The following is a 26,516-nucleotide window of genomic DNA, read 5'->3' on the forward strand; positions in this document are numbered from 1 at the left end:
ATTATTTCAATTACTCCATTCTGATCCTTCTTTAAATTCCAGTATGGTTTAAGAGATATCTGCCTTTCTACTTCAGTTATTACAGTTACTAAGGTGTCAGTGCAAATAAAAATAGTTCTATTATAATGAAAGTTATTTGAAATAGATATTTTTCATTATTGTTGTTATGTCTTTGCATTTGCAATAGTACTTACATTCATTACTTCAGTTCTGTAGAGCACAAATTAACTGAAGTCTCACTCTATCTGCTATAAAGCTTTCAACTTTGTCCTTTGGAATCTAGCTCTAATAGACTCCATTAATCTTTGACTTCAGTTCAAAGGTGATTAGAAGTCATGCTTGATAGCCTATGCTACGTATAGGACTTGCAACAAAAGAAAAAGAATATTTGGTTTAAATATGATTTATTATTGAAATTACTAGAGGAACAAATAGGAGTGATCAGAACACTGTTTATCAGCATTTAAGCCTTGAAGAATGCTTGTAGAGACTACCACAATGAGCAGTGCCCAGAATAACTTGAAAATTTCAAATGCAGTTTTAACTGAGTAGCTGAGATGTTACCTCCATGTAAAGACTTGGACTAAGTTTGGTATCTATATGAAACTGATATGAAACTTTCTGTATGAAACTTTTATATGAAGTCAGTGCCATTTTCAGAGCTATTTTCTCAAATACATACAGTAATATTGTACAGACCTCAAGATGTGGGTCTGATTGTTCTCCCCCACAAACCTATTTAAGTACATAAATTTAGATGTCAGAATACCTCACTTTTCCATTTTTAGATGAATGGGCTCCATGTTGCCAGGCTGAAAAAGGGACTGTTAACCTTTCTAGGTGCATTTTTGAATTCTGTCCCATGTTCTATGGTTGGTGTGCAACACTATGAAAGACTTCTAACCAGTAGGATAGAAATGTCCCTTTTTTCTTTTTCCTTTTTTTTGGTTTGTTTTTTTTTTTGTTTGTTTGTTTTTAATTTGTACAACATATGGTATATAGAGAGTCCTTCCAATATCCATTACTTGTATATTCCTTCTCACCAATCTGTTTGTAGAGACTTGGGAATGAAAAAAAATGAGGCAGCATTAAAAGTTATTCAGGAGTGATAGGGGCACTGATCTGCAGTGTATTCCTTTGGTGATTAGCTAGGTGGATTACCTAACAGCAGAGACAGCTGGTGTAACAGGTCATAGCACAGGCTGCCTGACTTATCAGGTCATGTGGCAAAGGAAGGGGCCAAAGTGTTAGATTGCAAGTGAGGGACATATCATCTCTGTGAAGTTTTTGGTTGCAGGCCGCTGCTGGTTAAGGTGACCCTGACTCACTTTGTGCCCTTTTTTGCTGGCTCTGTAGATCAGGCTAAGCATCAGTATCTCTCAGGTTTGAGTTGTGGAGCAGAAGAGGAAACTTTGCTGCAAGTAGGATACAGCTTAGGTTTGTGGAAAGAGAATACAGTGACCTTTGCATGATCAAACTCAGGACTGAAGGAGGGGCAGGCTTACTAGGAACCATGTGACTGCAAAGATCAGGTTGGGAAGGAATTTAGATCTTGCGGTGCTATCAAGAAGGCAGGGAGAAGAGGCTCCCTCATGCGTGACAGTGGGAAAGGAAAAGTGAAGCTTTTTTTTTATAGTTTAATAAGATATATTGTGTTTAGGTCACACAAGTGTGACAATCTGGGACAATGATATGAAACCTTCAAAGCAAAGCCTTCTTCTGATGCAAAGAAGATAGAGACTTTTTTACAAGTAGTCACATGTAAAAGACAATGAGTATAAAATTCAGGGGAGATTCTGATTAGACGGAAGAGGATAATATTTCACAGTGAGAGCAATTGGCCATTGGAACAATCTCCCCATAAAGTGGTGGATGCCCAAATGTTTTGACACTTCCAAGATTCATGTGCACCATCTTATTTAGACCATGCTTTTACCAAGAAATGTTGGACCAGATAAACCTTAAGGCCCCCTGCCAACCTGGTATTCTGATTCTCTGCAGATTTTCATTTATAGCAAAACTTCATGCCTGTATAACTATTGTACATCTCCCTGCATAATTACTACTTTAAAGCATAATGGGTTTGAGAAAAAATTATTTATAACTACATATTGGATAATAGGTTGCTAAGAAACAGGGTTTTCTTTAAAAAGCAGGGCATATAATTTATTAGCTTTTCTATATTGCTCTGTGATATATGATGCAGAGATAGAACATGGATTTTCTAGTTGTCTTACAAGCCTGCCAGGCACATTTAAGACTTTGGAGCCAAGTAGGCATTCTCCATTCTAAAGGATAGCTTGTACATAGACCTAGTGCATGACAAAGCTCCAAAAGAATATGTGGAAAATATTTTTGTTCAAAGTTCCTAATGACCAGCTATAAATTATCTAAAATATATCACTGCACAGAAGAAAAATAGTTTATTACAGAAACAAACAAACAAAAAAAAAAGCTAGAACACTATCAGTAGCTAGTAGCTAGCACTAATACAAATCAATTTAAGCATAAAATTGATAGTTCATGTATCATGTTAAGGGCATAGAGATTGACAGAAAATAACACCCCCTGCATTCCAGCTGGTCCTTAGACATCAGAGGGTCTGAGTGTAGCTGGGCTTGATTTATGATTATAATCAATTTGGCACTATAGGTTGTGTTCAATAAGAACTTTGACAAGCACAGATTCACAAATAGTGCAATTTACCAAAACTACAGGTCAAGCTGTTCTCAGTAAGAACCTTCACTGTCCCAGGTTCACACATTGCACACATAGTTTGGTTTATTGAAACAACAGAAACACAGACTTGGAATTGCTGTTGATAAACAGCACTAGATGTTACAGAGCTCTAACAGTAACAATAATATTGTGTTAGCCTGGGTAATAACAATAATCCTACGCAGAAGCTTACCAAGCAGGCATCCCTGCTTGTGAAGAGAGGACCGTAACCCACCAACTGACTCCAAGATCTTTTTGGGTCTCTGGCTAAGTACACAAAAATTCTATCTGGTTTACACAAAGCCTGATCTTATTCTCCTCCTCCTTCTTTACATGTAGCATAATCAAGGTGGAGGATTGAATAATACAGTCATGCATGTGGTAGCATGTACTTCAATAATCTTATTAGCATACTCAGGATGTATACTTTAATGTTTAAATATTTAAACCCTTAGTCAGGCAAAAGTTACTTTTTTGGCCATGATGTCCTTCAAAGTTCTAGTCATATGACTTGTTCTGTTCAGTTCTTCAGAGCCAAAACAAAACAGATAGGACCATCCTATCTCCACAGGGCCTCCTCCTTCAGCCCACTCATCCTTTCTTGACGTCAGCTACGCAGAACTTCATCTGCAAAGATAATATAGAAGATATATGGTGTAGGCTGTACATAGTTGGCTGTCTTAACCCTTGCCAGGCTTCTTGGTCATCACACTACACCGTCTTAAAATCACATTAATGAGGTACATTAAAAATGCATTCATAATCCAGAAATAATCCTAATACAACTGCTATTGAATTTCCCCAGGCACAATCTTCTACAAACTCTGTACAGAAGAATCCATCTGATAGAGGCTGAATTTTTATTTGACCAGAACTACTTTCTTTGTATTCAAAACATCAGCTAGCTATCAGAACATAGTTAATTATTAATGCATGTGTATAATCAGGACACCTGACTCTGCAGATTGTTAGCAGGTTAACAGAGTGTACTTCTGTTTAAGCAGATCAGAGAAGGAAAATAGGATTGAAAGTTTACTTGCAATGTTTTGTTAGGCTAAGAAAAATGTAAAATATTCTTGCTAACTGCACATCAATGCAGTTTCCACAGTTTCAGTGCAATCTGTATTTAATCTAAAATGTCAAGGATCTTAGTCCAGAGAATTCTGTTGTTAGTAATTTCATTTTCAGCAAGCGTGCAGAGTACAAAGGTACTTTCAGAATGGAAGAAGTGTGGTGATCCGGAATGTGAGAGTAAGTAAAAATTTTTTTCAGAGAGTCTGTGGTGTATATGCAGCTATTAGGAATCATAATGTCAAAATTAGCAATGAAATAGATTGAAAATGAGTAGCCATAGCAAATGTTTGTTGCTAATATACTAAGTTTAAGAGCAATAGGCTCAAACTTTTAAAACAAAAAGAAAAAAAAGACTTGCTGGGTTATTGTGTAAGGTTATACTGACCAAAGTTCAGTAAAAATACTTTTGAATAGCTAGATTTCCTCAGGTGTCCCCAAAATGAGCAGTTTTAAAGTGTTTTTAACTCATTCTTTACAGGTACAAAATAAAATAAACCCAATATAAATACAATTAAAATCGTAGGTTTTAAACTGAAAGGAAGACCTTTTATCATGTGTTTATAGTACATTCATAGCCCATTCTGCAGAACTCTTGGGTTTTTTTTCTACTGTAAGTAAACAGGGATTTCTTTTGTAGTCCTTCTTACAAAACACTCTGTTAATATTTCCTCTTATTTTTTCTTCTTTAACACGAAGTAAGTGCTGTAACTAGTTATGTGGTTCTCAAAGAGTAAATAACTCTGCAGGAGGCAGAGCCACTGAATTACAAGTGGGCAAATAATGTCCTGTTTATTATCCACCGATTACCATTGTGAAACCTGTCACAATCATAGTTGAAGCTGTTTCTAAGCTGTTTCCATTGCTTTGGCAGACTTAAGTGTTGTATTTTCAATGTATTTTCAATCTTCCACTTCCCCTGAAGTGGAAGAGACCTTAGATTTCCTCTGATGATGGATTTCTATTTTCTTGTGGAGCCATACCAACTTCAGTAGGTTCTGGATGTTCATAGACGTCTATCTTTGTGGAACAGCATAAGAAATGGGCTCCGAACTTATTAGAGCACATCAGTAGTGGTTTCTGTGGGGAGGCAGGGGTGGAGACAAAGAAAACTTCAAATAATTCAAACTGAATTGGAAATTTTAATTTTAACTATGTGTTTATATTCCTAAAATTTCTAGATTTTCATCATAAGATAAATGTATTCAAAATAGAGGACAAAATCCCTGAAATAGTAACTAGATTTAAGTTAGAATTTCTAAAATATAAAATTATAAATATCCCTGGGAAATACTTTTTAGCTGTTTAGATCTACTTTAGTAATTGAATTTGCTAATCCTGCATACATCCTTTCAATTTAAGCATTGAAACCTTGGCTAAACAAGCACTGGAAAATGCCCATATATGACAAGAACTTTTTCCCTTGATGTCTGCAGTACATAGGAAAGAAAACAAGACAGGGCTGCGTTTTTAAGTTGATTTCCATTTGATGATACAAATGGATTAGTATCTTAACAAAGCACATACATTGAAATGCTTGCTACTGCCATTCATCAGTATTTGATATATGTCAGATTTCTTCAGTAACCTGACTTCAGACAAAATGGATGCTGTATTTGTTTATTTCTTTCCACATTTTATTCCAGAGGCAATGAGCCGAGTTCAAGCCACTACCGACTACTTAGGGCCTGATTGCCGGTATCTTAACTTCAAAACAGGGGAGGAGATCATTGTGTACTCCAAACTTTCCAGGGAAAATGAAAACTTGTGGACAGGAAGTGTAAGTACTTCAATCCAAAAGACCTTCCTCATAAATATTTTAGATACAGTAATAGAGTAACAACCACAGTCTACTTGTTTCTAAGGATCTTCTATCTCTTTTGGAATATGAACCAGTCATGGATCAATACAGTATTTGGGAGATGGGTCACTGTTACTATCTTTATGTAGAAAGAGAAAATCAAATCTTGGCAAAGACCACTCATAGAGAAACAAAGTCAGGATCAGAATACAAGTTTTCTGTTTCCTTCATCTTATCATTTGGCTGTAATGATTTAATCTGGTTCCCTTGAAAACACTCATATCTACCAGGTCAGGTTCCTACCTACAGGTCTGTGGATAAGACATCCAGTATTGGGACCTGACATCACAGTTCAGTGCTTAAGGAAAGCTCCCAGAGAAGTTATCATGCATACTTAATGACTCAGAACAAGTGTCAACAAAGTTAGAACAGTCCTTTAAGAAGGAATGGATGTATTGATCCAAATCAAGTTTTATTGCTGGTAAAACTCTGTGAGTGCTTCAAAACAACAAGACATTAGTACATTTTTTTGGTATTTATTTTTTTTTCTGTAAATAATCTGTCCCATTTATTGTTTAACAATGAAATTCTGTCTTCCTTTTTTTTTCATCCAAGATTATCTTTCCAGGTACCTAACTATTCCTTGCTTTCTAAGATGGATCCCTCCATTAAAGGCTGCTTGTAATGGTTTGATGTAAAGACAACAGTGGTTTCTTGGACAGAGGGACTTGATTCTTCTGGGCTCTAGCACTATCTTATTTTCTCTAGTGTTTCCATCTTCACTGTAATTTTCTCTTGAGCTGCAGCTAGTCTCATATCTGAATTTCACATCCTACTTTTCTTGTAACTTAATACGGTCATTGGTTATTAAGGCATGACATTTCTCCCGTTTCAGACAATGGGAAATTTGCAGCCAATTTTAGCAGGAGCTGCTTGCGACCATTAATGCACACAGCACTGTCTTCAGCTGAAGCACTTTTAAGGCTACTGCTTTGGTACTACACAAACTCATGTTCATAAAAATAATACAGAATATACTAGTGTAGAGTAATATACTTTCCCTTGCTTTCTGAAATGGCAAGGGGAACACTTCTGTGAAGGAAAAATAAACCAACCTTTTGACAAAACAGAATTAAGGAGGCAGAGGGCTGTTCTATAAACTTGTTCATCCATACTTTTCCAGCACATATGCAAGTACCTAATATATATATCAGTGGAGTTTAAATGCTCTTATTAGTTTTATATCTTTTACAGAAAGGAAAGGATTTTGGATATTTCCCAAGAGATGCTGTAGAGGTTGAGGAAGTTTTAATTGAAGAAGAAGTTGAAGTGCTCACTAAGGTAAACCAACATTACCAGATTTTCCAATGTCATTTACAACAATTGAAAATCTAATATCCAGTTAGAAATTCAGCTGTTGATGGATATTTTATTTCAGATTATTCAAAATGCCTTTTTATCATTGTTCCATTTGAGTGTTTATTCTTCTCTAATTTCTGTATAATGAAAGATATAGAACCTTTAGAAATAATATAATTAATTACAGTTCTTTGTATAAAGTTATATCAGAAAGAACCACAATATATTTTGCTGTGCTAAATGGTGATATAGAAAATTACATATTAGAACATCTTAAAAGTTAATATTATTCTTTTAGGAAACTGATTTCCTTTGTCTTCATGAAGATAAGTACTCTGTTGAAAATGAAGATAATGCATTATATGATCACAACAAAGAAAGTGAATATTCATTGTCTGATGCAGAATCAAGAGACCCCATACAAACTGAAGAAAGAACTGAATCAGTTTCTGAAAATGACTCAGAGGAATCTCACATTCAGGAGCCTGTAAACAAAAAGTTGGTTAGAAAAGATGATACTCAAGAGCCAGAAATGCAAAACAGTCTCCCAGCAGAACCTGTTCAAACTCAGTCTAGTTGGATTTCAGGATGGTTCACCACAGAAAGTGAAAATTATGAAGAGCCCTTAAAAGTTGTTACTGAATCTTCAGAAACAAATAAATACCAAGGCAGAAAAACAGAGGTAGCAGCTGAAAATGATTTACAGGAGCCAAAGGATAAAGAGGAACAAGAACCCCCTGCATCTGGCTGGTTTCAAGGTGGACTGACAAACTTTCTGTATTTTGGTGAAGAAAATGATGTTCATTTGGCATTAGAAAAAAATGATCCACAAAACTATGATGTCTCTGGTGTGCCTGAGCATTCTAGTACTGAACAGGGAGCAACAGTCACTGAGGCATTGTCAGAAGAAAAGAGTGGAAGCCAAGAATCTGAATCAAATTGGTTTAATTTGGGTATAAGTGATGTTCTTAATTTTGGCCATGCTGAGGAAGTTACAACTTCTACAGAGGACCAGAAAAGCAAAGAAACAATAGATCAAGCAAATAAGAATGATGAAGAGCAGACTTTAGACCAGAAAGGATTACATATGGACAAAGAATCAGAGGAAACAGTTAATGTGCTGACAGATGAAGAAGATGAAATAACAGATTCAGACAGTAACAGGGCAAATCCTGGGGAGATACCAGCAAGCGCACATGCTCTTAATGACACCAAAAACACCTCAAGTAGAACAGAATCTTCTTTTGATATACTAACATGTGACAAAGAGAAGCCAATTGAACCTTACAGTTCAGAAGAAGACTTGGTATCAGAAATCCAACTGCTGAGAAACACTGAAGCTGAAAAGAAAAATCAGGAGTCAGAGCACAGACGTGGCCAATCAGGTTGGTATACAAATGTCTATAATAGCTTTATCAATTATAATACGGACAAACATGATAATCAACAGGAACATAAATCAATTGCATCAAATTTCTTTTTCTCATGACCCGCTCTGAATTGTGATTCCTCAGACATAAAAAATACAGGAGAAAAGCCTGAAATATCTGAAGAATAAAGCCATTGCTTCTCTTTTAGTCATTCTGCAGACATAGTAAAGTTTCCAAGTTCAACAACTAAAGAAGGACAAAAGCAGCCTTATGGGGAGCTACCAGGAACTGCAAATAATCATCTGGGCATCAAGAAGACCTCAAGTGACAGTGGAACTGAGTCTTAGTCTGGAAACACCCAAGAAAGACAAACTATTCAAAGGTTATGGTGCAGAAAAAAAATTAAGCATCCAAAAGCCATTTCTAAATGGATACTACTACAAAAGATTAAACTCACAAATCAGAGAATAAAAGTGTCTCACAGGGTTTTTATGAAAACAACATCAAATATTTCAGTCAGGACATTTTTAATGATGAACATCATTGGAAATCTGGGGAGTCCCAAAAACTGACTCCAGACAAACCTTTCTCTCCTCACCTCTCGTTGAGTGGCCTCAGTTTAACAGGTACCAAAACTTCCAAAGAAACTGACCATTTGGAAGAATATGGAGTTTCAGAATGGAAGGTAAAAACTGCTAGTTGAGAAGAACTAAGCTTCCATAATAAAGAAAGCCCTTGGTAAACCTTGATAAAATACCACAGGGAAAAGAAACTGAAGGCACTTCAAGTCAGAAGGTTAAACATAGTGTATCACGTAACAGTAATGCAAATGCCTCCAAAGAAAATGATCTTTCCTCGTCAGCTGGCAGTGCAAAGTAACAAACAGGGCAGCAGGGAAAACACTGCAAAAAAATATACCAAATGAGTAGAAGATTGGACAACTCTTGATGCTTTTGCTTATAGCTTGTCAAAGAGAAGCAATAAATTGAAAAACTTCCTATAAATGTGCAACATCACCAGGAAGGTGGAAGAGTACTAAAACAAGAAGATTCATGTTCCCAGCATCAGTTTCTGGTACCAGAGAGTGGACAGTCTTAATCTAGATCTCAGAAAGAAATATAAAAATCACCTGTGATATAGTAAAACCAAATATTAATCTGCATCCTCAGATTTAGGCCTATGAATTCAAACTACCATGGCAGTGCAAGATACAAAAGCATAGAAAATTAAACTGAGTTTTGAAAGACATACTACTTCAAAATACAAAATAATATCAGTGTTCAGCTGAATTAATGTCCAAAAAAGTATTTATAAAGAAAATCTATTAAGAATAAAAGCAACAGTCATGTGACATGAATCTGAGCAAGTATAAAATTTTACCCTTGGAGCTCTCTAAAATAGAAGACATTGGCAACCTGATTGCTCATAAACATGGCTGATAGAGTAGATGCTGAAAAAGAAGATACCATTGTAACTGAAAGGATGAATAATGATGAACAAAAAATTGCTGCTACTAAAATTAGTTAGGAGAAGAAAAGAAGAAAGATTCTGAAAATAAGAGTCAAAATCCAGAAATACAAATAATATCAATTATATTCTAACAAAAAAGATTTCAGCAGTATTTTTACCAGACCATCAAGGTTCTTTGCAAATATATTTAGTAAAACTAACAATTAATTCTGTCAAAACAAGCCTAAACATATGTGTAGTCAAAAAACCCACATGAAAATAGAAGTGACACTAGGAGTAGTACACTTGAATACTGCACAGAAGAATGAGACGAACTTGAAAGGAATCTGAACAATGTAAGATACTATTAAATATAGCAAAGGTGCAGAAAAAACCAAAACCAGGAAAATATTGTATGGTAAACAGATTTACCAAACCCATTCATTACATTTCAACAACTTTATTTCAATTAAAACAAGTTGTTAAGCAACCCTTAGAGTATCTCTGTGACAGAAGCAAACTGCTGCAGCAGCATCAGCAATTTGGAAGATTCACCGTGAAATCACAGCTTACTCAACTAAAGATAATGCTGTGTGGAGGGAAAAGGTCATTGTATCTGCACAAAAGGGGCACAATATGGACACTGAGCAGGGAAAATATACAGAAAAAAGGAATGTTCTTCTAGAGCTGCCAGAGCTTTTGTCTGCTATAACAATTAAGTGTGCTGCCCAAACTGCAGCTAAAGTTACTAGAGCAATGTTTCACTAACAGAGATTTAGCAAGAACAAAATATCCTTTGTTTGCAGAAATAAACCCCACAACAGATACAACACCATCTCCTTCTGGTGATTTAAAATGAGGAGGCAGTGAGTCTAACTCATACCAGTTAATGACTGATTTATGATATTTCAAGGATCTGATAATACAAGTTGAGTTAATATAATGGTAACAGCTTTAAGAGCAAATTACTCCTCTTGAACTACTGGACTACTTCTGATGTGTATCTTTGGCCAGTACTGTCTTGAAGCATATGATTAAATGAAATAATTTGTAACTTTTTTGTCTTTGTGGGTAAGCTCAGTGCAGGTTCTTTTGCAAGCATTTTGCAAGTATTTCATTGGCTTCAGGAAATGACTCCAAGTCCCTAAAACTGAGGCAGCCAGGTGCCTTCAGCCATACTTCTGCATGAACATGCCTGTGGTTTCTTGTATTTTGCAGGGAAGCTTGGTATCTTGTGGGAATTTGTTAATCTTTAACCCTACATGGCATTTTTAACTGTTCTCCCTCTAAAGATTACCTCACTTGTATTTGGATGTAAGAAAGAGATGTACTAATCCTGACCAGGGAATCTACAAACCAACTATCAAAACCAAACATATTTTTTCCTGAACACTGATTTTTAATTATTATACTACAATGTAAGTTTTGCTTAAAGCTCGGTCCTTCAAATTCTGAGATCATTATTTGTATATTGTTTTTTAAATCATAAATCTGTAGCACATTTACTCTAATTTTATACTCTAGTGTTGAGCTTTGAGGAAAATAAAAATTAAAAAAAAATAAAATCTCTGTAGAGGTTAATATCTTATAGGAGTAAGTTGAATCCTCCACAAATAACCATTATTTCCCCTCACAATTATGTGCAGGAGTAGGCAGAAGAAAGCTACTAGAAGAAACACCAGAAAAGGAGCATGAAATGTATGTAGCTGTACACAGTGAACATAACAGTGACCAAGATTCAAAAGCAACAGCCATTGCTTCAGTAAATTCTGAAACAAAAACAGACAGTTCAGGAACTGACTCAGAAGTTGATGTCAAAAATTCTTTCTCTGATGCCATCCAGAACTATGTTCCAAGTAATGGTAAGTGCTAAGTTTCTTAATTTTAAGGAAAATAAATTTGTAATCTTAAAAAAAAAAAAAAAGGCAAAACAAAAAACAACAAAACCAGCTGGAATTATATGAAGCTGACATACTGTAATGTATTGAAGCTGACAATAGTAATGTAAAACCTCTTGTTTTATTCCTTATGATCAAACCAGAAGGAGGCTGGATATATCAGATACTTCTGTGCTTGAATGGTCTCGAGATCAGAGAAAGAATAAAATCTGCATCGTCAGCAGTGAAGATTATCATCAAATCGGTAAGAATTCTTTCTGTGATATAACATTGACATTAATGCAAATTTAAGCCAGCTACAAGTTATGTTCTGCAATGAAACTCAAAAAAAAAAAAAAAAAAAAAAAAAAAAAAAAAAAAAAAAGAGAGAGAGAGAGAAAATCCTTTTAAATAAATCCTCTGCAGTTCCCAGCATTCCGGGTTATCTGATGCCAAATGAGACAGAACACAAGAAAATTTTTAGGTCAGCTGCTCATCATCTGCCTCTTTGCAGTGCAGAATCTGAAGAACTTAGGATGTGAGGATCTGGAGTTTTGTTTTGTGGGTTTTTTTAACAGCCAGGAAACACCTGTGTGGTGTTTTCAAATTTTTGTTTGTTTTTTTCTTTATTTTTAATTTTAAAATGAAATTAATATCTCCGTCTAGTTCTCAGAACAGTACTCATTAAATTTGCTTGGACTTAAAAAACTTGGGTTATGATGAGTAAAATAACCAGACAAGTTCCCTTGTTTTTAAAGAGTATTTTCAAAGCCTTGATTGACAAATCCTCCCCTCGTTCATAATTGCCTTAAATATACTTTCCTAAGCAAATATATAAAATAGAAAATGGGATTATTATTGCTGTGAGGGTTTCTTAAATATGAAAATGTAGTGCAGAGTGAAGGTGAACCTTAAGGGGCACAGCTGCTCAAGAAACACGCTGCCAGAGCAGCGTGAGAAGAGGTAGATGTTGCTGCACTGTCTCCTATAAATAAAAGAGCAGTGGCAGGTAAAGTGTCATATGGTAAACTTCACTTCGGTGCTTTGGTTGAGCTTTGTTTAGATTGGGTAATTGAAGTTTAAGAACCACATAAATTTATTCCTGATTTCCAGTGTACGTATATAGAATATGGAGAAATTGTAGTTTAGGAAGACGAAAACTGAGGGGCTTTATCCGCCGTGGCCGCCTGCAGCCCACTGACAGCTCACTGCTACGGCCAAACTCTTTCTTGTACTGTTTGATACAGCTAAAAAAGGCACTTCCACCTATCCTGGTCCCTCAGGTGCTTTGCAGTCACTCAGCTTGCGCTTTGAAAAGTCGTTAGCACACGTTAAGAAACAAAACCAAACAAACCAAATTAGCGTTAATCGTAGTGAATGAAACGAAGAATCTTTTGCTTTGTGGTATTGCGTCTTCCCTTACATCTGGTATGAGCAGCCCGGCAGGATCACTTTCAGCACAGGCACTTGTCAGAGCTCGGGCCCGCCCAGCCCTGCGCAGCCGGGACCCACCTGCGGCCGGGCCCGGCCCTCCGTGCCCCGCCGGGCCGGGACACGCGCGGCGGGCGGCCCGCCGGCAGCCAGGCCTTGCCCAGGGAGTTTGGTTTCCGTGCCAGCAGCTGCCTCCCGGGCGCACATGGAGGCGGCCAGCGCCGCACGGGAGGTGAGTTTCTCTGAGCGTAACTTTAGGGAGGAACAGGAGCGGGTTCCTGGGGGCCACAGCCATGTCGAAGGACGGGGGCGGGACGGTGGGCGCACGCCGAGGGGAGCCGCCGGTCTCTCCCGCCGGCGGGGCGCGGGGAAGGCTGTGCCGGCGGAGGTCCGGAGCCGCGCTGGGCGGGTGGGGAGAGCCGGGCCCCGGCGGCAGCCACCTGCACCGCGGCCCCCCGTTCCCGAGGAGCAGTGGTTCTTCCGGCGCCCCCGCGCGGGCAGTGGTACGGGCCGGTTGTCAGACGGCGGGCCGGAAGGGGCGCGCGGCGCCCGCGGGAAGATGGCGGCGGGCGGGCGCGGGGGGCCCGGGACCGGCACCGGCACGGCCGGGATGTGGCCGGGGCTGCGGGACAGCGCCCGGCGCTACTGCGGGCTGGCCGGGGAAGGGCTGCGCTGGGTGAGTGCCGGAGGGACGCGGGGCTCGGTGCAGCCCCAGCGAGGGCCGGGGTCTTGTGCAGCGCTGCTGCTGAGGGGCTCGGGAAGGGGGAGATCGAAATTAAGACTTAACTGCCTGGGACCGTGTTCTTAAGCACGGATCACATGCAGTGAATTTGAGCTGCATGAAGCATGTCGTATCTTTGAGCAAATAGATTCGTTTACAAATGAAATGTGAGTGTATCGAAGTGTTCAAAATGTGTTAAATCACTGGTGTGTTCCGTATGTTATTTTAGCATGAGGTTGGTTGAATAGGTTTTCTTACCAAACAAGTTTTCTACCAGACAATCAAGAAGTACTTACTACTGTTGATTCTTCCAGCAGTGAAACGTGTGGGACAACTCAGAGGAGAATTTTCCACAGTAAATTCTCAGTACCTAAAGAGGCCAACAGAAAGGCTGGAGAGGCACTTTATACAAGGGCATGTAGTGATAGGGTAAGGGAGAATGGTTTTAAACGAAGAGGATAAGTTTAGGTTAGATAAGAGAATGAAGTTCTTTACTGTGGGGATGATGAGGCACTGGAGCAAATTGTCCAGAGAAGCTGTGGATGCCCCATCTCTGGAAGTGTTCAAGGGCAGGCTGGATGGGGCTTTGGGGAAGTAGGTCCAGTGGAAAGTGTTCTAGCTAATGGCAGAGGGATTGAAACTAGATGATCTTTTACATCCCTTTTAACCCAAATCATTCTGTGATTCTGTGATACTTGATAGTGTCAGAAAGGAAAGGTTTCAGAGCTTTATCTGTTGATTTTCATATCTTGTTGGAACTTCTCTTTTTTTTTTCCCTTCACTTGGTAAATCTATCATTTAAAGATCAAATGCTTCTGTTAACCATTTTTTTTCAGATTTCTGGAAAAAAAAAACAGATTTACAAGCCTTGGAAGTAAACAATGTCAACATGTAATGTCTGTTTCTGTGGATAATATTAACCTCTTTTCCTTTAGCTGAAGCTTTTTTCTTTACTTTCCAGGCTGTGGCTTCACTGCCTGAAGATATGAGACCAGGCCCTGATCTGTATGGTTTCCCATGGGAAATAGTGATTTGTGCTGGCATTGTTGGAGCCTTGACAATTCTCTTGTTCCTGTACAGAAGTTATCAATCTGTAAGTGTTATGGTTTAACCCCAGACAGCAACCAAGCACCACACAGCCACTCTCTCTCTCCCTCTGTCACACTGGAATGAGAGAGAGAGTCAGAGGACTAAAAGCTAGAAAACTCGTGGGTTGAGGTGAAGGCAGTTTAACAGGGAAAGCAAAAGTGGCGCATGCAACAAAATAAAACAAGGAATTTACTGCTTCCCATGGACAAGCAGGTGTTCAGCTGTCTCCAAGAAAGCAGGGCTCCATTACATGTAGCAGTTACTCTAGAAGACAAACTCCATCACTCCAAACAACCCCCTGCTTCCTCCTCCTTCCCCTTAGCTTTATGTGTGGTGTGGGTTATCCCTCTGGTCAGTTGAGGTCAGCTGTACTGTGTCCCCTCCCAGCTTCTTCTGAACCTGCAACCTCCTTGTGGGTGAGATGGGGTGTGAAGCAGAAGAGGTCTTGACTCTGTGTGATCACTGCTCAGCAATAACTAAAACATCCATGTGTTTTCAGTGCTTTTCAGCACAAATCCAAAATATAGCCCCATACCAGCTACTTTGAAGAAAATTATCCCAGACAAAGCCAGCACAGGAAGTGTTGAAGTTACTTGCAGAAATGTAGAGTGCATTAATAGTTTGCATTGAAATTATTATCCTTCCTGTTCAATATATATAATGCTTCAGAGTTTTAAATCTATTGTGATTGAATTTAGAATACCTCTAAAAGAGAAATTGAGAAGTCTATTTTGTCAAGATAATAAGTGTTTGGACATGTTGTAAGTGACTGTTGTAAGAGGAAATGCAGTGGAACTTGCTATAGTAAGAGTGCTTTTTTCTTTTTAAGTTCTCCTCTGGACTTCCAAAGACAGCCCTTAAATTATTTTCACAGGATACAGATGTCTTTCCCAGGGTGTATTGATACATCTGTGACTAGCCTGGCCATAGCCAGAGCAGCTCATGTCTTTCAAGGTAATTGTAGGCAAAAGCAATGGTTTCCTGTCAAGGGAGGCATTTTAAAACTGTTTGGACAGTGATGCCTGGATTGTGTTTATTGCGACACTGGAACACTGAACCAATTTAACTGTGTGTTCTTTGTGGGCACTAATCTGATGACTTTGAGAATTGCAGTACTGGAACCTTGTAATGGGCAAATCAGATTATATTTTTGAGGTAATGCCTGTCTGTTTTTGAGCATACATGTAAGTAAAGATCTGAGTAATAAAAGTTGCCTACTATAGTTTCCCTGCTATGGAAATGGGGTCAGTATCTGTAATTCAGTATTCTAAATTTCTTCCCATTTTTCACATGCTCCCCTACAGACGATGTGATTTTGGTAGTAGGTGTAATGGTACTCATGTTTTAAGACTGGTTGCATAGCTGTTTAGTTTTTCAGATATGAGCAACTGCATTTTTAGGGTTTTAACATCAGCTAACCTTGTCTGTAAGGGGATCTGCGTTTGTGTAAGTTAATGTAACTATAATTTGGTCATGCCTTTTGTTCTCTAGAGGCATCCCTCCAGGTGATACAAAAGGCATTTGAACTGAAATCATGCAAGCAGCTAACCTGGTACTGTTTTCCTCCTGCACATGTCACTTAAGCCATGAGATATTACAGAAGCTATTGATAGCTTTTTCAGTCATGCATATTTAGAACTGGACTGACTGCTCCTTGAAGAATTGATGGTTACTAAAAAGTAATGGAGTAACTAAACATCCATTGGGGATGATAGGATAAAAGTATACTGGCAACTTTCTTACCTGTTTTTCATCATTTGAACTTCTTGGCTTTAAATGAGGAGGAAACAGGGAAGAACTGAGGGGCCCATTGTTACATTAGGCACATGACCCAGGCCCAGCCATGAAAGAAATGCTGTGTTGTAGCAGTTTTGTGGGTTCAGCCAAGTTCTGCATCTCTCATACAGGCTATTTGTGACAGATTTTGCCATGTAGTGTGTTAGATTTTGATTCTAGGGTACTAGACCCCACGTGGCAGCTGCTTATTTGGCACTTGAAGGATGCCCATCAGTTAGTACCTTACTGCAGCTTTAACTGTTGTGTGTTGTAATGTGTGGGAGATCTTTCCCAGTAGGAAATCTGAGCTCATGTGTGGAGCTTCCCCCTCCCTTCTCTTTCCTACTCTTCTGTGTGTGTCCACTATGGGGCTTTGTGTAGGCAGTTGTGGTTATGTGATAAATACACAGAGAGAGGTGTATTATTAAAGGAATGCAGGTGAAAACTAATCTCCTTTCCACTCCTTGGTCTGATAAGAGTGGGAGAAGGACAGGGCAAACAGACATGCAGGGGGGAAGAGCAGAGGACATGATTACTTGTTTTTAATAGAAGCCTGTATTTATATTCCTTTTTTAAGTTCCAAGCTTAAACTTGGCATGGAATTGCAGCTTAAAAGATTAGTTTTCAGATACTGTGTGAGAGTAATCGATCAGACATTTTCAGTATTTATTCTCTTATTTTTCAGGTTAGAAGTCGACTTTATGTAGGTAAGCTTATTTTTGATACTTCATTTCTCATATTCCTTTGGAGTATGGCTTTATTCTTTTTTTCATCTTTAATTACTTGGATGATGCAACATTTGCTTGTGTTTCACTTTTTAGGAAGGGAAAAACAGCTTGCCAATAAAATTACAGAACTAGTTGAAGAAAAATGCAAAATTCTTCAAAAACTCAGCCTGTGCAAAAAAGAGGTAACGGTCCTCATTTATTGCTTTCAGATGTGTCATAGAAATGGATTCAATCAAGTGAAGTACTAACTTTTCTGGAAGTAAGATGTTTTAAAGCTTTCAAAGGGATTCTTCAAATGCTTTTTTTCTGTCAGTGCCTTTAAGAGCAATTAAGGCAAGTTCTGCCTTTAAACTCTCAATACAATATATTTCACTGGAAGCAACTTCAGAATTTATTTTTTTTTGGTTTGGTTTACATCTCAGAGATGGTCTGGTAGGGTTAAGGCTTTCCTGATTTCCAGCAAGGTGAATTTGTGAATATTTAGGTAATGTCTATGTCTATGTTTTGCAAATTAATGCTAGTATTTAATCAATTATTTACCCATAGTCTGACATAAAGTAATTCCTTTTCAGTTTGAAGATTTACAGTTGTCTCTGAAGGATGGTAACACTATGAAAGAATCAACAGACGCGTCTTTTTTTGAGGTAAAAAGATTAATAGAAATTGTTATTTCTACAATATAAGGCAGTATTTTGGGAAAATGTGGCCCATATTAAAAAATACCCAAACAAACTAAATTAAAACAACAGCAAAAAAAGTCAGACAAAGTCAAAGACTCCAACTCCATTATTTACATTGGGTTACTGAAAGTGACTTAAAATCAAAGCATTTAAATTAAGAGAAGCCTTTTTTTAACAATTGCATTTAGGATGAGTGATACTAGAACAAATGGCATATTGGACAGTATTTAATTTTAAGAAGTAAATTGTTCCCATTTCTAGGAGAGAGGGTAGTGCATAAAGCATTTTTTTCTCACATCTGATCTAAGTAAAATACTTTCTATGGGCTACAGGTGCATAGTTTTAAAGAAAAATTGCCACTACATTGTTTACATCCCCCAAACTTAGAATATATTTATGAAAGACTTCTGGATAAGTGACTCAAATACCTAATGAGCTCTATAAAATTATTGTAAAATAAAGCAAGCAGGTTTATTTCATTTTGCACCTCAGATCCTACAGAGCTTATTCTAACAGCTTTGTTCATGCAGGATAGAGTATTTGGGTGAAAAATACTTTGCTGTAATATTTAAAATATACTTGTTGTCTTCATATGTAATTAATATCAAATGTTTTATTAACTCACAAACCAACTTGATTTAGGAAATGCATGAAAAACTGAACAAATCAAACTCGAAACTCAGCATAGAAATAGAGAATCTAGAAAAAGAACTGGAAGAAGAAAAATCTAAGCAGTTGGAAAATGATACCTTGGTAAGAATAACTAAAATCCTGTCTCTGTTTCTGTTCATTTAAAAAAAAATTCTCACAGAAAAAAATCTCTTCAGAGAAGACAAACTATTTTCTTTGTGTGTTCTGAAATAAAAACTACATGTTTCATTTTGTCTTCCCTGTAACATTAGAAAAATGCTAAAGGAAAATATTCAAAAGAAGAATGTTTTTACAAATATTTTTACTGATTCAGCAGTAGAACTTTCTCAGTTTGAAAATAAAAACTATTTTACTAATTGCCTAGACGTTGTCAGTCAAATATGTGAAAGAAGCTGTATGACAACAAATAATTTTCAGGTGGCTGAAATTCAGGAGAAAGTGGAGTCTTTAGAGAATGAAGAAAAATCTATCCAGTCACAAATTGATGAGGTATGTCTAACCTTTATAGTTTCTGTTTCCAAATCTTTGCATTTTCTCTATTCCCCATGTAGTTACTGTTTTAATTTTTATTTCTATTAAGGGTGCAGAGATCATATGCTTTGTAAACCAAAAGACTTTGTAAGGCTTAGTACTTTGATGTGGCTTGATTGAGCAGTTTTTAATTCCATATAGTGATTGGCATTTATTGAGAAGTAGTTACCTTGTCTTTTCTTTGCTTTCTTACTCCTCAATGATATATAGTATTGCAAAACTACAGTCAGCAAAAGCTGTTGAAATTGTAGAGAAAATGTGAGAATATGCATGTATCACAGCCAGAAAACCTAAGGCAAGTCCAGTAGTAATCATCATGACCCCACCTGTATCTTCACCAATGCCATTTAAACAGCATGCTTTTTAATTTCACTTAGGCCAAGTCCACCCTAAAAGTGTATCAGATTAATACTGAGAGGCTCAAGACATCTGTTCAAGATGCAGTAGATGAAAACAGCCATCTCCAGGAAAGTGAGAAACAGGTAGGTTCTTCCTAGTTATCTTTAGAAATACTGAGTTTTCCTATGATACTAATCTCTTATGATTTCTCCAATGAGCTCATCCTCAACAAGTTTTTTAATACCTCATGTGTGTTTTAGTAAATGGAATGAGAAAGAGAACATATTTTTTAAAATAATTTTATGTTGGAGTAACTTTGTCTAAAATAATCCTGTTTTAAAAGAAATGCAGTGGTTACAGTTTGTGGGAAATTGTGCATGGAGTTTAGTGGAAGGAAGAGCATGTGGTAATGTAAGCTTTGCTGAGACCTGGAGGAAAGCAAAAATATCTGAACAAGTCCACAGCTAGGATTCTCTCCAGAAGCAGAAAGAAAATTCTTTTACTTGATCTAGAAAACCAAAGAAATTGAGGAATGGCAGAGTATGCAGAAGGCAGGTGAAGAAATGTACTCTAGTACCACTGTAGATGTATTTATTGTAAGTCAGATATGTAACAGGAACAGAAAAGACTGTTACTTCCCAAATTTTAGTTGTCTGTTTCCCTCAGTGCTGTAGCCAGATCACAAAAAACCAGAGGATTTTGAAATATTTAGCATGTGCAAGTCATCCTGTGCAATAGGTTGCTTTAGTGTGAAGCTATTTCTTTTTTTCTAACAAATAGATATTTTCTCTGAAGGTTTAATGTTCTGTGTAATGTTGGTTTGAGGTGGTTTGTTGTGGTTTTAATGGATATTTGCTTATTTTCCTGACTGACTGGTGATCCCCCTGTTGTCTGAGGAATAACCTGATAGATATTTGCAGTGGGGAAGAAATAGTGGGAATGGAAGTACAGGCCTATTGCTTTTTAGCAGTCTTATAAAAAGCTGGGGAGTGCTTCAGTCCTCTCTGTCAAAGCATGGTGTATGTCAAACTTAGTGCTTCAGGAAAAAGAAAGGGATACTGGAAATAAAATTGTTTTTGCAGGAGGAATATTTCAGTACTGCACAACTCTGTTAGTAAAACTTGATTTTTTCTGCAATTCTAGAAGGAGTTCATGTTTGTGATTTCCAAAAAAGTTGTGATTTCCACCCATTAAGAGCTGTGAGTGGAGAAGCAGTGGATTTGACTGTTACCATTGTGATACACAATTATGTTTATTAATTATTAAAAGTAATTAATTAATTTTATTAATAATAAATTATATTGATTATTATAATGTGATTTGTCTGTCTTTCAAGAGTCTTTTCTATACTAATCTCTACATCCTCTTCATTTTTGTGAGGAGGAAGGGTCTGGTCTCAGTGCTTTATTTCAAATGTGACAATATTCTTATGTAATAAATTTTGAGAAGCAATACATGAAGTTTTAATAGAGAGGAATTTTCCTTTTTTACCCCCTGTGGTCATTTATTGGGTTCAGACAGAAATAATCCAATTATTTGTATGTGTGACAAAAATTTTCATTTTCCATCCTTTATAATAAAGTAAAAAAATACTACTTAGAGAAAGAGAATACTAATAAGTGCTGGAAATTGCCTATAATTCTTAGGCAATCATTTTATATCAAGGAAAACCATTATACCAAGTTAAAAAATCAGCAAAAGCAATTTCCAGGGTTTAATTGCCATGTTCGTAGATGAAGAAAAAAATTCCTTTTTTCTTCAACCTGGGTATAAGTATAGCCTTAACCACATTGTTTAGGACTAATGACTATACTTTTTTAGTTTAGTTTTTAGTAGTTTGAGAACATTTGTGCATATTGTAGTTTGCTGTGCTTTTTAGTAGATAAAAACCCTAATGTTATTTGTGGCTGGACTCTGATAAGTAAAATAGAGAAAATGTCTGCCTTACTTACATTTTCATTTCTGAGGTGCTTTCTAAGTGTGAGAGTTAGTTTACTATATGAGAATATCCATATCCTTCTTTTGTTTTTCTTACTTTTTTTTAAAAGATGGAATTTCATGTATGCTCAAAAAGTAACAAAGGTGTTATTTGCTCACAGAAACTAGAGTCCTTTCTTCCTCTGTCCATTTGTGTAAATGGGTCATAATCTTCTGGCATATCATAACTTAAACTTTATAAGAGATATGCTTTTTCAGGTTTGTGATGTTTCAGAGAGAGGGGACTGGGCCTTTTAGGTTGAACAAGGGACCTGTTAATGAGCTATGCTTTGCTGGTTTTTTGGTTTGGTTTTTTTTCTTCAAGAGCATTAGGAATATATATTGCTTTAGCTCATTGTAAATCCTTGCTTTTTCTCTTTATTGTAATTCTTACAGGTGTATAAGTCATGCAAAATTATTTTATCTTTGGCTTTGTGAAGAAGGAATCTCTTAAAAGTCATCTTTCTTGATGACAATTAATGATAAAAATAGTTGTCTGTGTATGTCTTCTAATCCCTAATACGTCACTTGAATGATGCTGCAAATACATACATAGCTTTTACTGCTTGGAAAGTGCAATTGTGTGCCAATGGGCACTGTGTGTTAATTCAGTTCTAGTCACATACCTTTTGCTCTGTGCCTTCTAGTTTATCTTTGATAAGTAGCGTTCAGGCTGTTTGTCTGTTTGCATGGCAGTTCTCCTGTTTAATGTCCATTTTCTGCTTTTATTTGTAGTGTAACTGCCTGTTATGTTCTCATTGCTCAACGTAGTTGTTCTTTTCTATACATTCAGTGTTCTTAAATTGCCTGTTGTGCAACTTTGGGCAATATTTTTTGGCAGACTCCTAGGACAGTTTGTTTGTACTTTACCCCGTGTTGTTGTAGCACTAGTTTTGTCTTAACAGAAATCTGCACCTGTTCAATTTTGTTCTCACAATGTAATTAGTTAATACGTTGCAGTGGTTATTTTTAATAGCTGATGATGAAATGTTCTAATTCCTTTATTCCTGTACAATATTTTTGTGAAATGAGATTTTACTAGGGAATATCTCTAAAATGTAACCTTGGAACCTATTTATCATTTTAGTTAAGCACAGTTAATTGCAGAGATACATACTAGTAGGTCTTGATTATATACAGCTGCGACTATCATTAATGGGGAAGCTTTTTTAAAATAAAATTTTTAGATTACTTCAAAAGGTATGGAGGAGGAGAAATAATACAGTTTTGGAAGTTACATGAATATAAATAACTGCCTAAAAGCTTCCTGTTTTCTCTTACTTCTCTGACTGCTTCTAAGTTCATAAGAATAGGCACCATTTCAGAAATGTGTGTGCATATTGAAGTGTGAGTGTTTTCCATGCATTCCCCAGTGTATGCCACTGTTACAGAAATTATCACTATTTTATATTCATTGCTATTGTCACATCAAGGTTTTTTAAACTTCAGTGGAATAAGCCAAACACTTCCTATAAATGCTTAAAAATATCCTAACAACTAATTACAGTTAGTTAATTAGCTATAGCAGCTAAAGCAACTGAGCTATAACATAAGTCTTAATTTCCAACTCTTCAGGTAACTTTCTTGCAGTCTTATCTCTGTTAATTCTTACTGGTGGGTGAGAGATTTAAATCCCACTTATATGTGTTTGTATATCTTCTATTTGTATAGACAATGCATGTAAGAGGCTCAGTAGTATTCATCCTTGAGTCTTGGTTTTCTAGACAATCACACTAATCTGGTGTGTCCCTTTTTAGCTTTTACAAGAAGCTGAAGGATGGGGCGAACGACTTAGTGAACTAAATGAACAAACAAAGATGTTTGAATCATCTAAAACAGATGTAGAAGAAGTTCTGAAAAACAAAGAGAGCCAAATCAAGGTAAATTATGACATTTAGGATTGAATGAAATTATTCAGACTGATGCTAAACACAGTGTTCCAAGAAAGCCTGACAATCTCTCCTTGTCTTAATATGCCTTACGCTGTTTTGGGCTTTTGTTTGCTGTCTGTATTGTATAAAGTTGTGTTTCTGGCTAAGCGAAAAAAAGGTTGCTTAGTGGCACAGTGGAGCAGTCTGATTAAGACAGCTAAGGAAAAACTTCTAGTTCTGATAGGGTGTTGGCCTTCCCCCCTGTCCTCAGTTTGGAGTGTGAACATGGGTGTATATTTTTATAGTTGTGTACCTTACATACACAAACCTCACTAAAAGCATGCGTGCTTAGAACTATCTGAAAATTCTTCATAAGGGTGTGCCTGTTGACCTGCAAATAGATGCTTTGCTAGAAAAAGTATTATCAGACATCTAGAATCTTGTATGTGGGGCTGACTTAATCTGCTAAGGGAACTAAATAAAGGACAGGAATCTTGGAAAGTAATTGTAAAGATAACTGCATTTTCATTGCTTGCATTTGTGAGGTTTCTGTGTGCTTTTTCTCAGTCACTGACACAGTACATACTGAACATGAAAGACTGGAGCTCGGCAGTACGAGAAGATGGTGACGTTGAAGACAGCCACTGGGACACAGACATAAAGGGTGAAACAGAGAATGGAGAGCACTTAGGTATGGTTTGTGTAGTTTCCCTATTTAAACATTTCACAGGTATTTTAGAAATACAGGAGTGACTAACTTCCAGGAAAGTTGAAAGATTAGTTTTATAGAAGTTGGTTTTTAAACCTCACCCAGTGTCATTCATGTTGGACAGTTAACTGATGCTTGGACATCTCTGGAATAGCAGCCTGTCTCCTGCTCAGCACTGTGTGGCATACAGACTGTCACAGAGCAATGTAAAGACTCAGTGGTCAGTCTCTTGCAGAATTCTGCAGTATGTGCCCCTGTGTGACTCTGTGGCATTTCTAGGTGGAAATCTTGCTTTTATTTCTTCTTCAAGCTCCTCCCAGCAGTAGTACTGTGGGTCCTTAAAGCCTAATTGCTGCTTCCTTGACCTTAGAGAGGTGTTACTTGTTGCAGGCAGTGTGGTAGCACTATCACCTAATGGGTATAGATGTATGTCCCCTTAAACAGCAGCACAGAAAAGCCCTTCTTCCTCTTATTTCTTGCTGCAGCTTCTTTTTGTGCTATAGGGCACATGCCCATGAATCTTACAGTGTGTATTCAGCATCTCACTTTCAATGTGACCAGTCTTAGTCATGACTGACTGGCAGACAAAGCACTACAATATTGTATTGAAATATGAATGAAATGAAATATGAATATGAAATATGAATATGAAATATTGGAATATCTTCTACTCACACCACTGCTATTTTTGCTCCTTTATCCTCCATGTATGCTGTGCCTGTTGTGGTATGTTAGCATTGCTCGTGTATAAAAACCAAATAATAGAAGTAAGCTTTGTCACAAACCCTTTCATGCTTTTTATATGACTTACTGTTCTATTCCTTCAAGCAGATGATGAACAAAAACGAACTGTAAAGAAATTGATCTATGCTGCAAAGGTACGTGATTTTAAGAAACTTGTGGGCGGAAGAGAGAAAAGTAGAGGGAATATATGTAATTATTCTGGTAATACCAGTATCAGAGTTCAGCATCTTTTAATGTTTAATTACATATTTTTGTATGCAAACACTTTCTTAATCTGGTAGTCTTATCGTGTTCTCTTTTTTTTTTTTTTTCAATTTTGATTTTAGCTAAATGCTTGTTTAAAGACCATGGAAGCAGAAAGAGACCAAATGTATTCAAAACTGTCTGATGAAAATAAAGCTAAAGGAGAGCTTACAGGTAATTAAATCTAGTTTTGCCTTTAATAAGACGCTGCTTTGGTAAAATGGTGTTACAGGCTGCAAGTATTAATTCCAGTAAAAATTGAATTAAGTTTACATTAATAACTACTTGGTTTTTAAAATTAATGTTTCAGTTGCTTAGTTATTTTAAATACATGATTTTAGATGTAGAGCAGTCAAAGTTGCAAATTTGGTTGTACTCTGTTAGAATATTCTGTAACTATTAAGTTACAGAATCTTAAAATACAAGAGCAAAGTGATGTTAATAAATACATAATATTTCCTTTACATAATTTCTGGACATGAAACTGTAGTTTTAATCTAAATTTTAAAACTATCTATTAAAATGGTAGTTTAATTATAGTTAGTTTGTAATGGGTGCAAGCTCAATCTTTAAAGTAGTAAATACTGCATTTAGAGAATTGAACTTGCAAACATCTTGCTCTGTTTCTTTTCCTTTGTTGTGTGGGACATACTGAATTAAACCTTATGAAATGAGAACTACTCAAATTCAAACTAAAACTTGTAATTAGGTATTGCTTTCATAATCATAGCCAGCAGAATAGCATTCACTTATGAATGTATGTCTTTGTTCTTTGGGTGGTGAATGCTGTCAGACTATTTTTAAGTTTCTTACAGTCCTTCAAACATATTCCTTGTGCCAGTGAGTTCTCCAAATTGACTGTAGCTCTGTCCCATAAAGATATTTAAACTTAGTTGAAGCTTTGTTATATTTCTTGAAAAGAGGCACAGGAATAGTAAATAGGAAAAGAAACATGACTTTGAGTTCAGTTTGGAAAGATGAGGGTAGCTTGACACATCTGAGTTACATATTCAGGCAATTGTGGAAGACCTAGTGTGGGTAAATCTGCAAGAACATATGATGGTGCTAGTTTTACTCCTTCAGTCAAATAATTACAATAATAAGAGCTCTAAATGAAAATTTAGATTCTGAATTACAAAACTGAGCTGTTTTCAAAGGAGTGACATGGTTTGGAGCAAAGGCCTGGTACACGCACAGGGCTGCACTTTGTGGCAGGTAGAGGGTGTAGTTGCTGGTTTCTCATTTTGTGTCATATAGTGAAATATATTAACTTTATATCTTGTGCTATTAAATCAACTTAGGCTTAAAGGTTTTTACAGACTTTTTGTATTCTAAAATATTGCCAGTGTGTTATCCCAATATAATTATCTCTCAATTTGAC

General features: G+C 36.8%; 1 protein-coding gene across 6 annotated transcripts in view; it reads left to right on the forward strand.

Annotated features, from left to right (window-relative positions):
• Positions 1–3,648: 3,648 nt before the first annotated feature.
• MIA2 (MIA SH3 domain ER export factor 2) overlaps positions 3,649–26,516 on the forward strand; it is a 37,627-nt gene continuing 14,759 nt past the window's right edge. For 2 of the 6 annotated variants that reach the window (XM_015630504.3, XM_015630505.3), the window contains exons 1-17: positions 3,649–3,969; positions 5,436–5,569; positions 6,845–6,931; positions 7,248–8,334; positions 11,415–11,630; positions 11,810–11,910; positions 14,759–14,890; positions 17,348–17,369; positions 17,484–17,572; positions 17,963–18,034; positions 18,713–18,823; positions 19,139–19,210; positions 19,630–19,734; positions 23,326–23,448; positions 24,007–24,130; positions 24,980–25,026; positions 25,219–25,309. In XM_015630504.3, coding sequence (XP_015485990.1) covers positions 3,855–3,969; positions 5,436–5,569; positions 6,845–6,931; positions 7,248–8,334; positions 11,415–11,630; positions 11,810–11,910; positions 14,759–14,890; positions 17,348–17,369; positions 17,484–17,572; positions 17,963–18,034; positions 18,713–18,823; positions 19,139–19,210; positions 19,630–19,734; positions 23,326–23,448; positions 24,007–24,130; positions 24,980–25,026; positions 25,219–25,309 — 2,728 coding nt within the window. In that variant the 5' untranslated portion in view covers positions 3,649–3,854. Of the gene's footprint in view, positions 3,970–5,435; positions 5,570–6,844; positions 6,932–7,247; positions 8,335–8,359; positions 9,005–11,414; positions 11,631–11,809; positions 11,911–13,200; positions 13,309–13,650; positions 13,753–14,758; positions 14,891–17,347; positions 17,370–17,483; positions 17,573–17,962; positions 18,035–18,712; positions 18,824–19,138; positions 19,211–19,629; positions 19,735–23,325; positions 23,449–24,006; positions 24,131–24,979; positions 25,027–25,218; positions 25,310–26,516 lie in introns of those variants that run through there. The other 4 variants (XM_015630506.3, XM_033515286.1, XM_015630508.3 and 1 more) reach the window with 4 other exon arrangements.

The sequence above is a fragment of the Parus major genome, chromosome 5 (genome assembly GCF_001522545.3).
Source record: "Parus major isolate Abel chromosome 5, Parus_major1.1, whole genome shotgun sequence".
Classification (NCBI taxonomy): Eukaryota; Metazoa; Chordata; class Aves; order Passeriformes; family Paridae; genus Parus; species Parus major.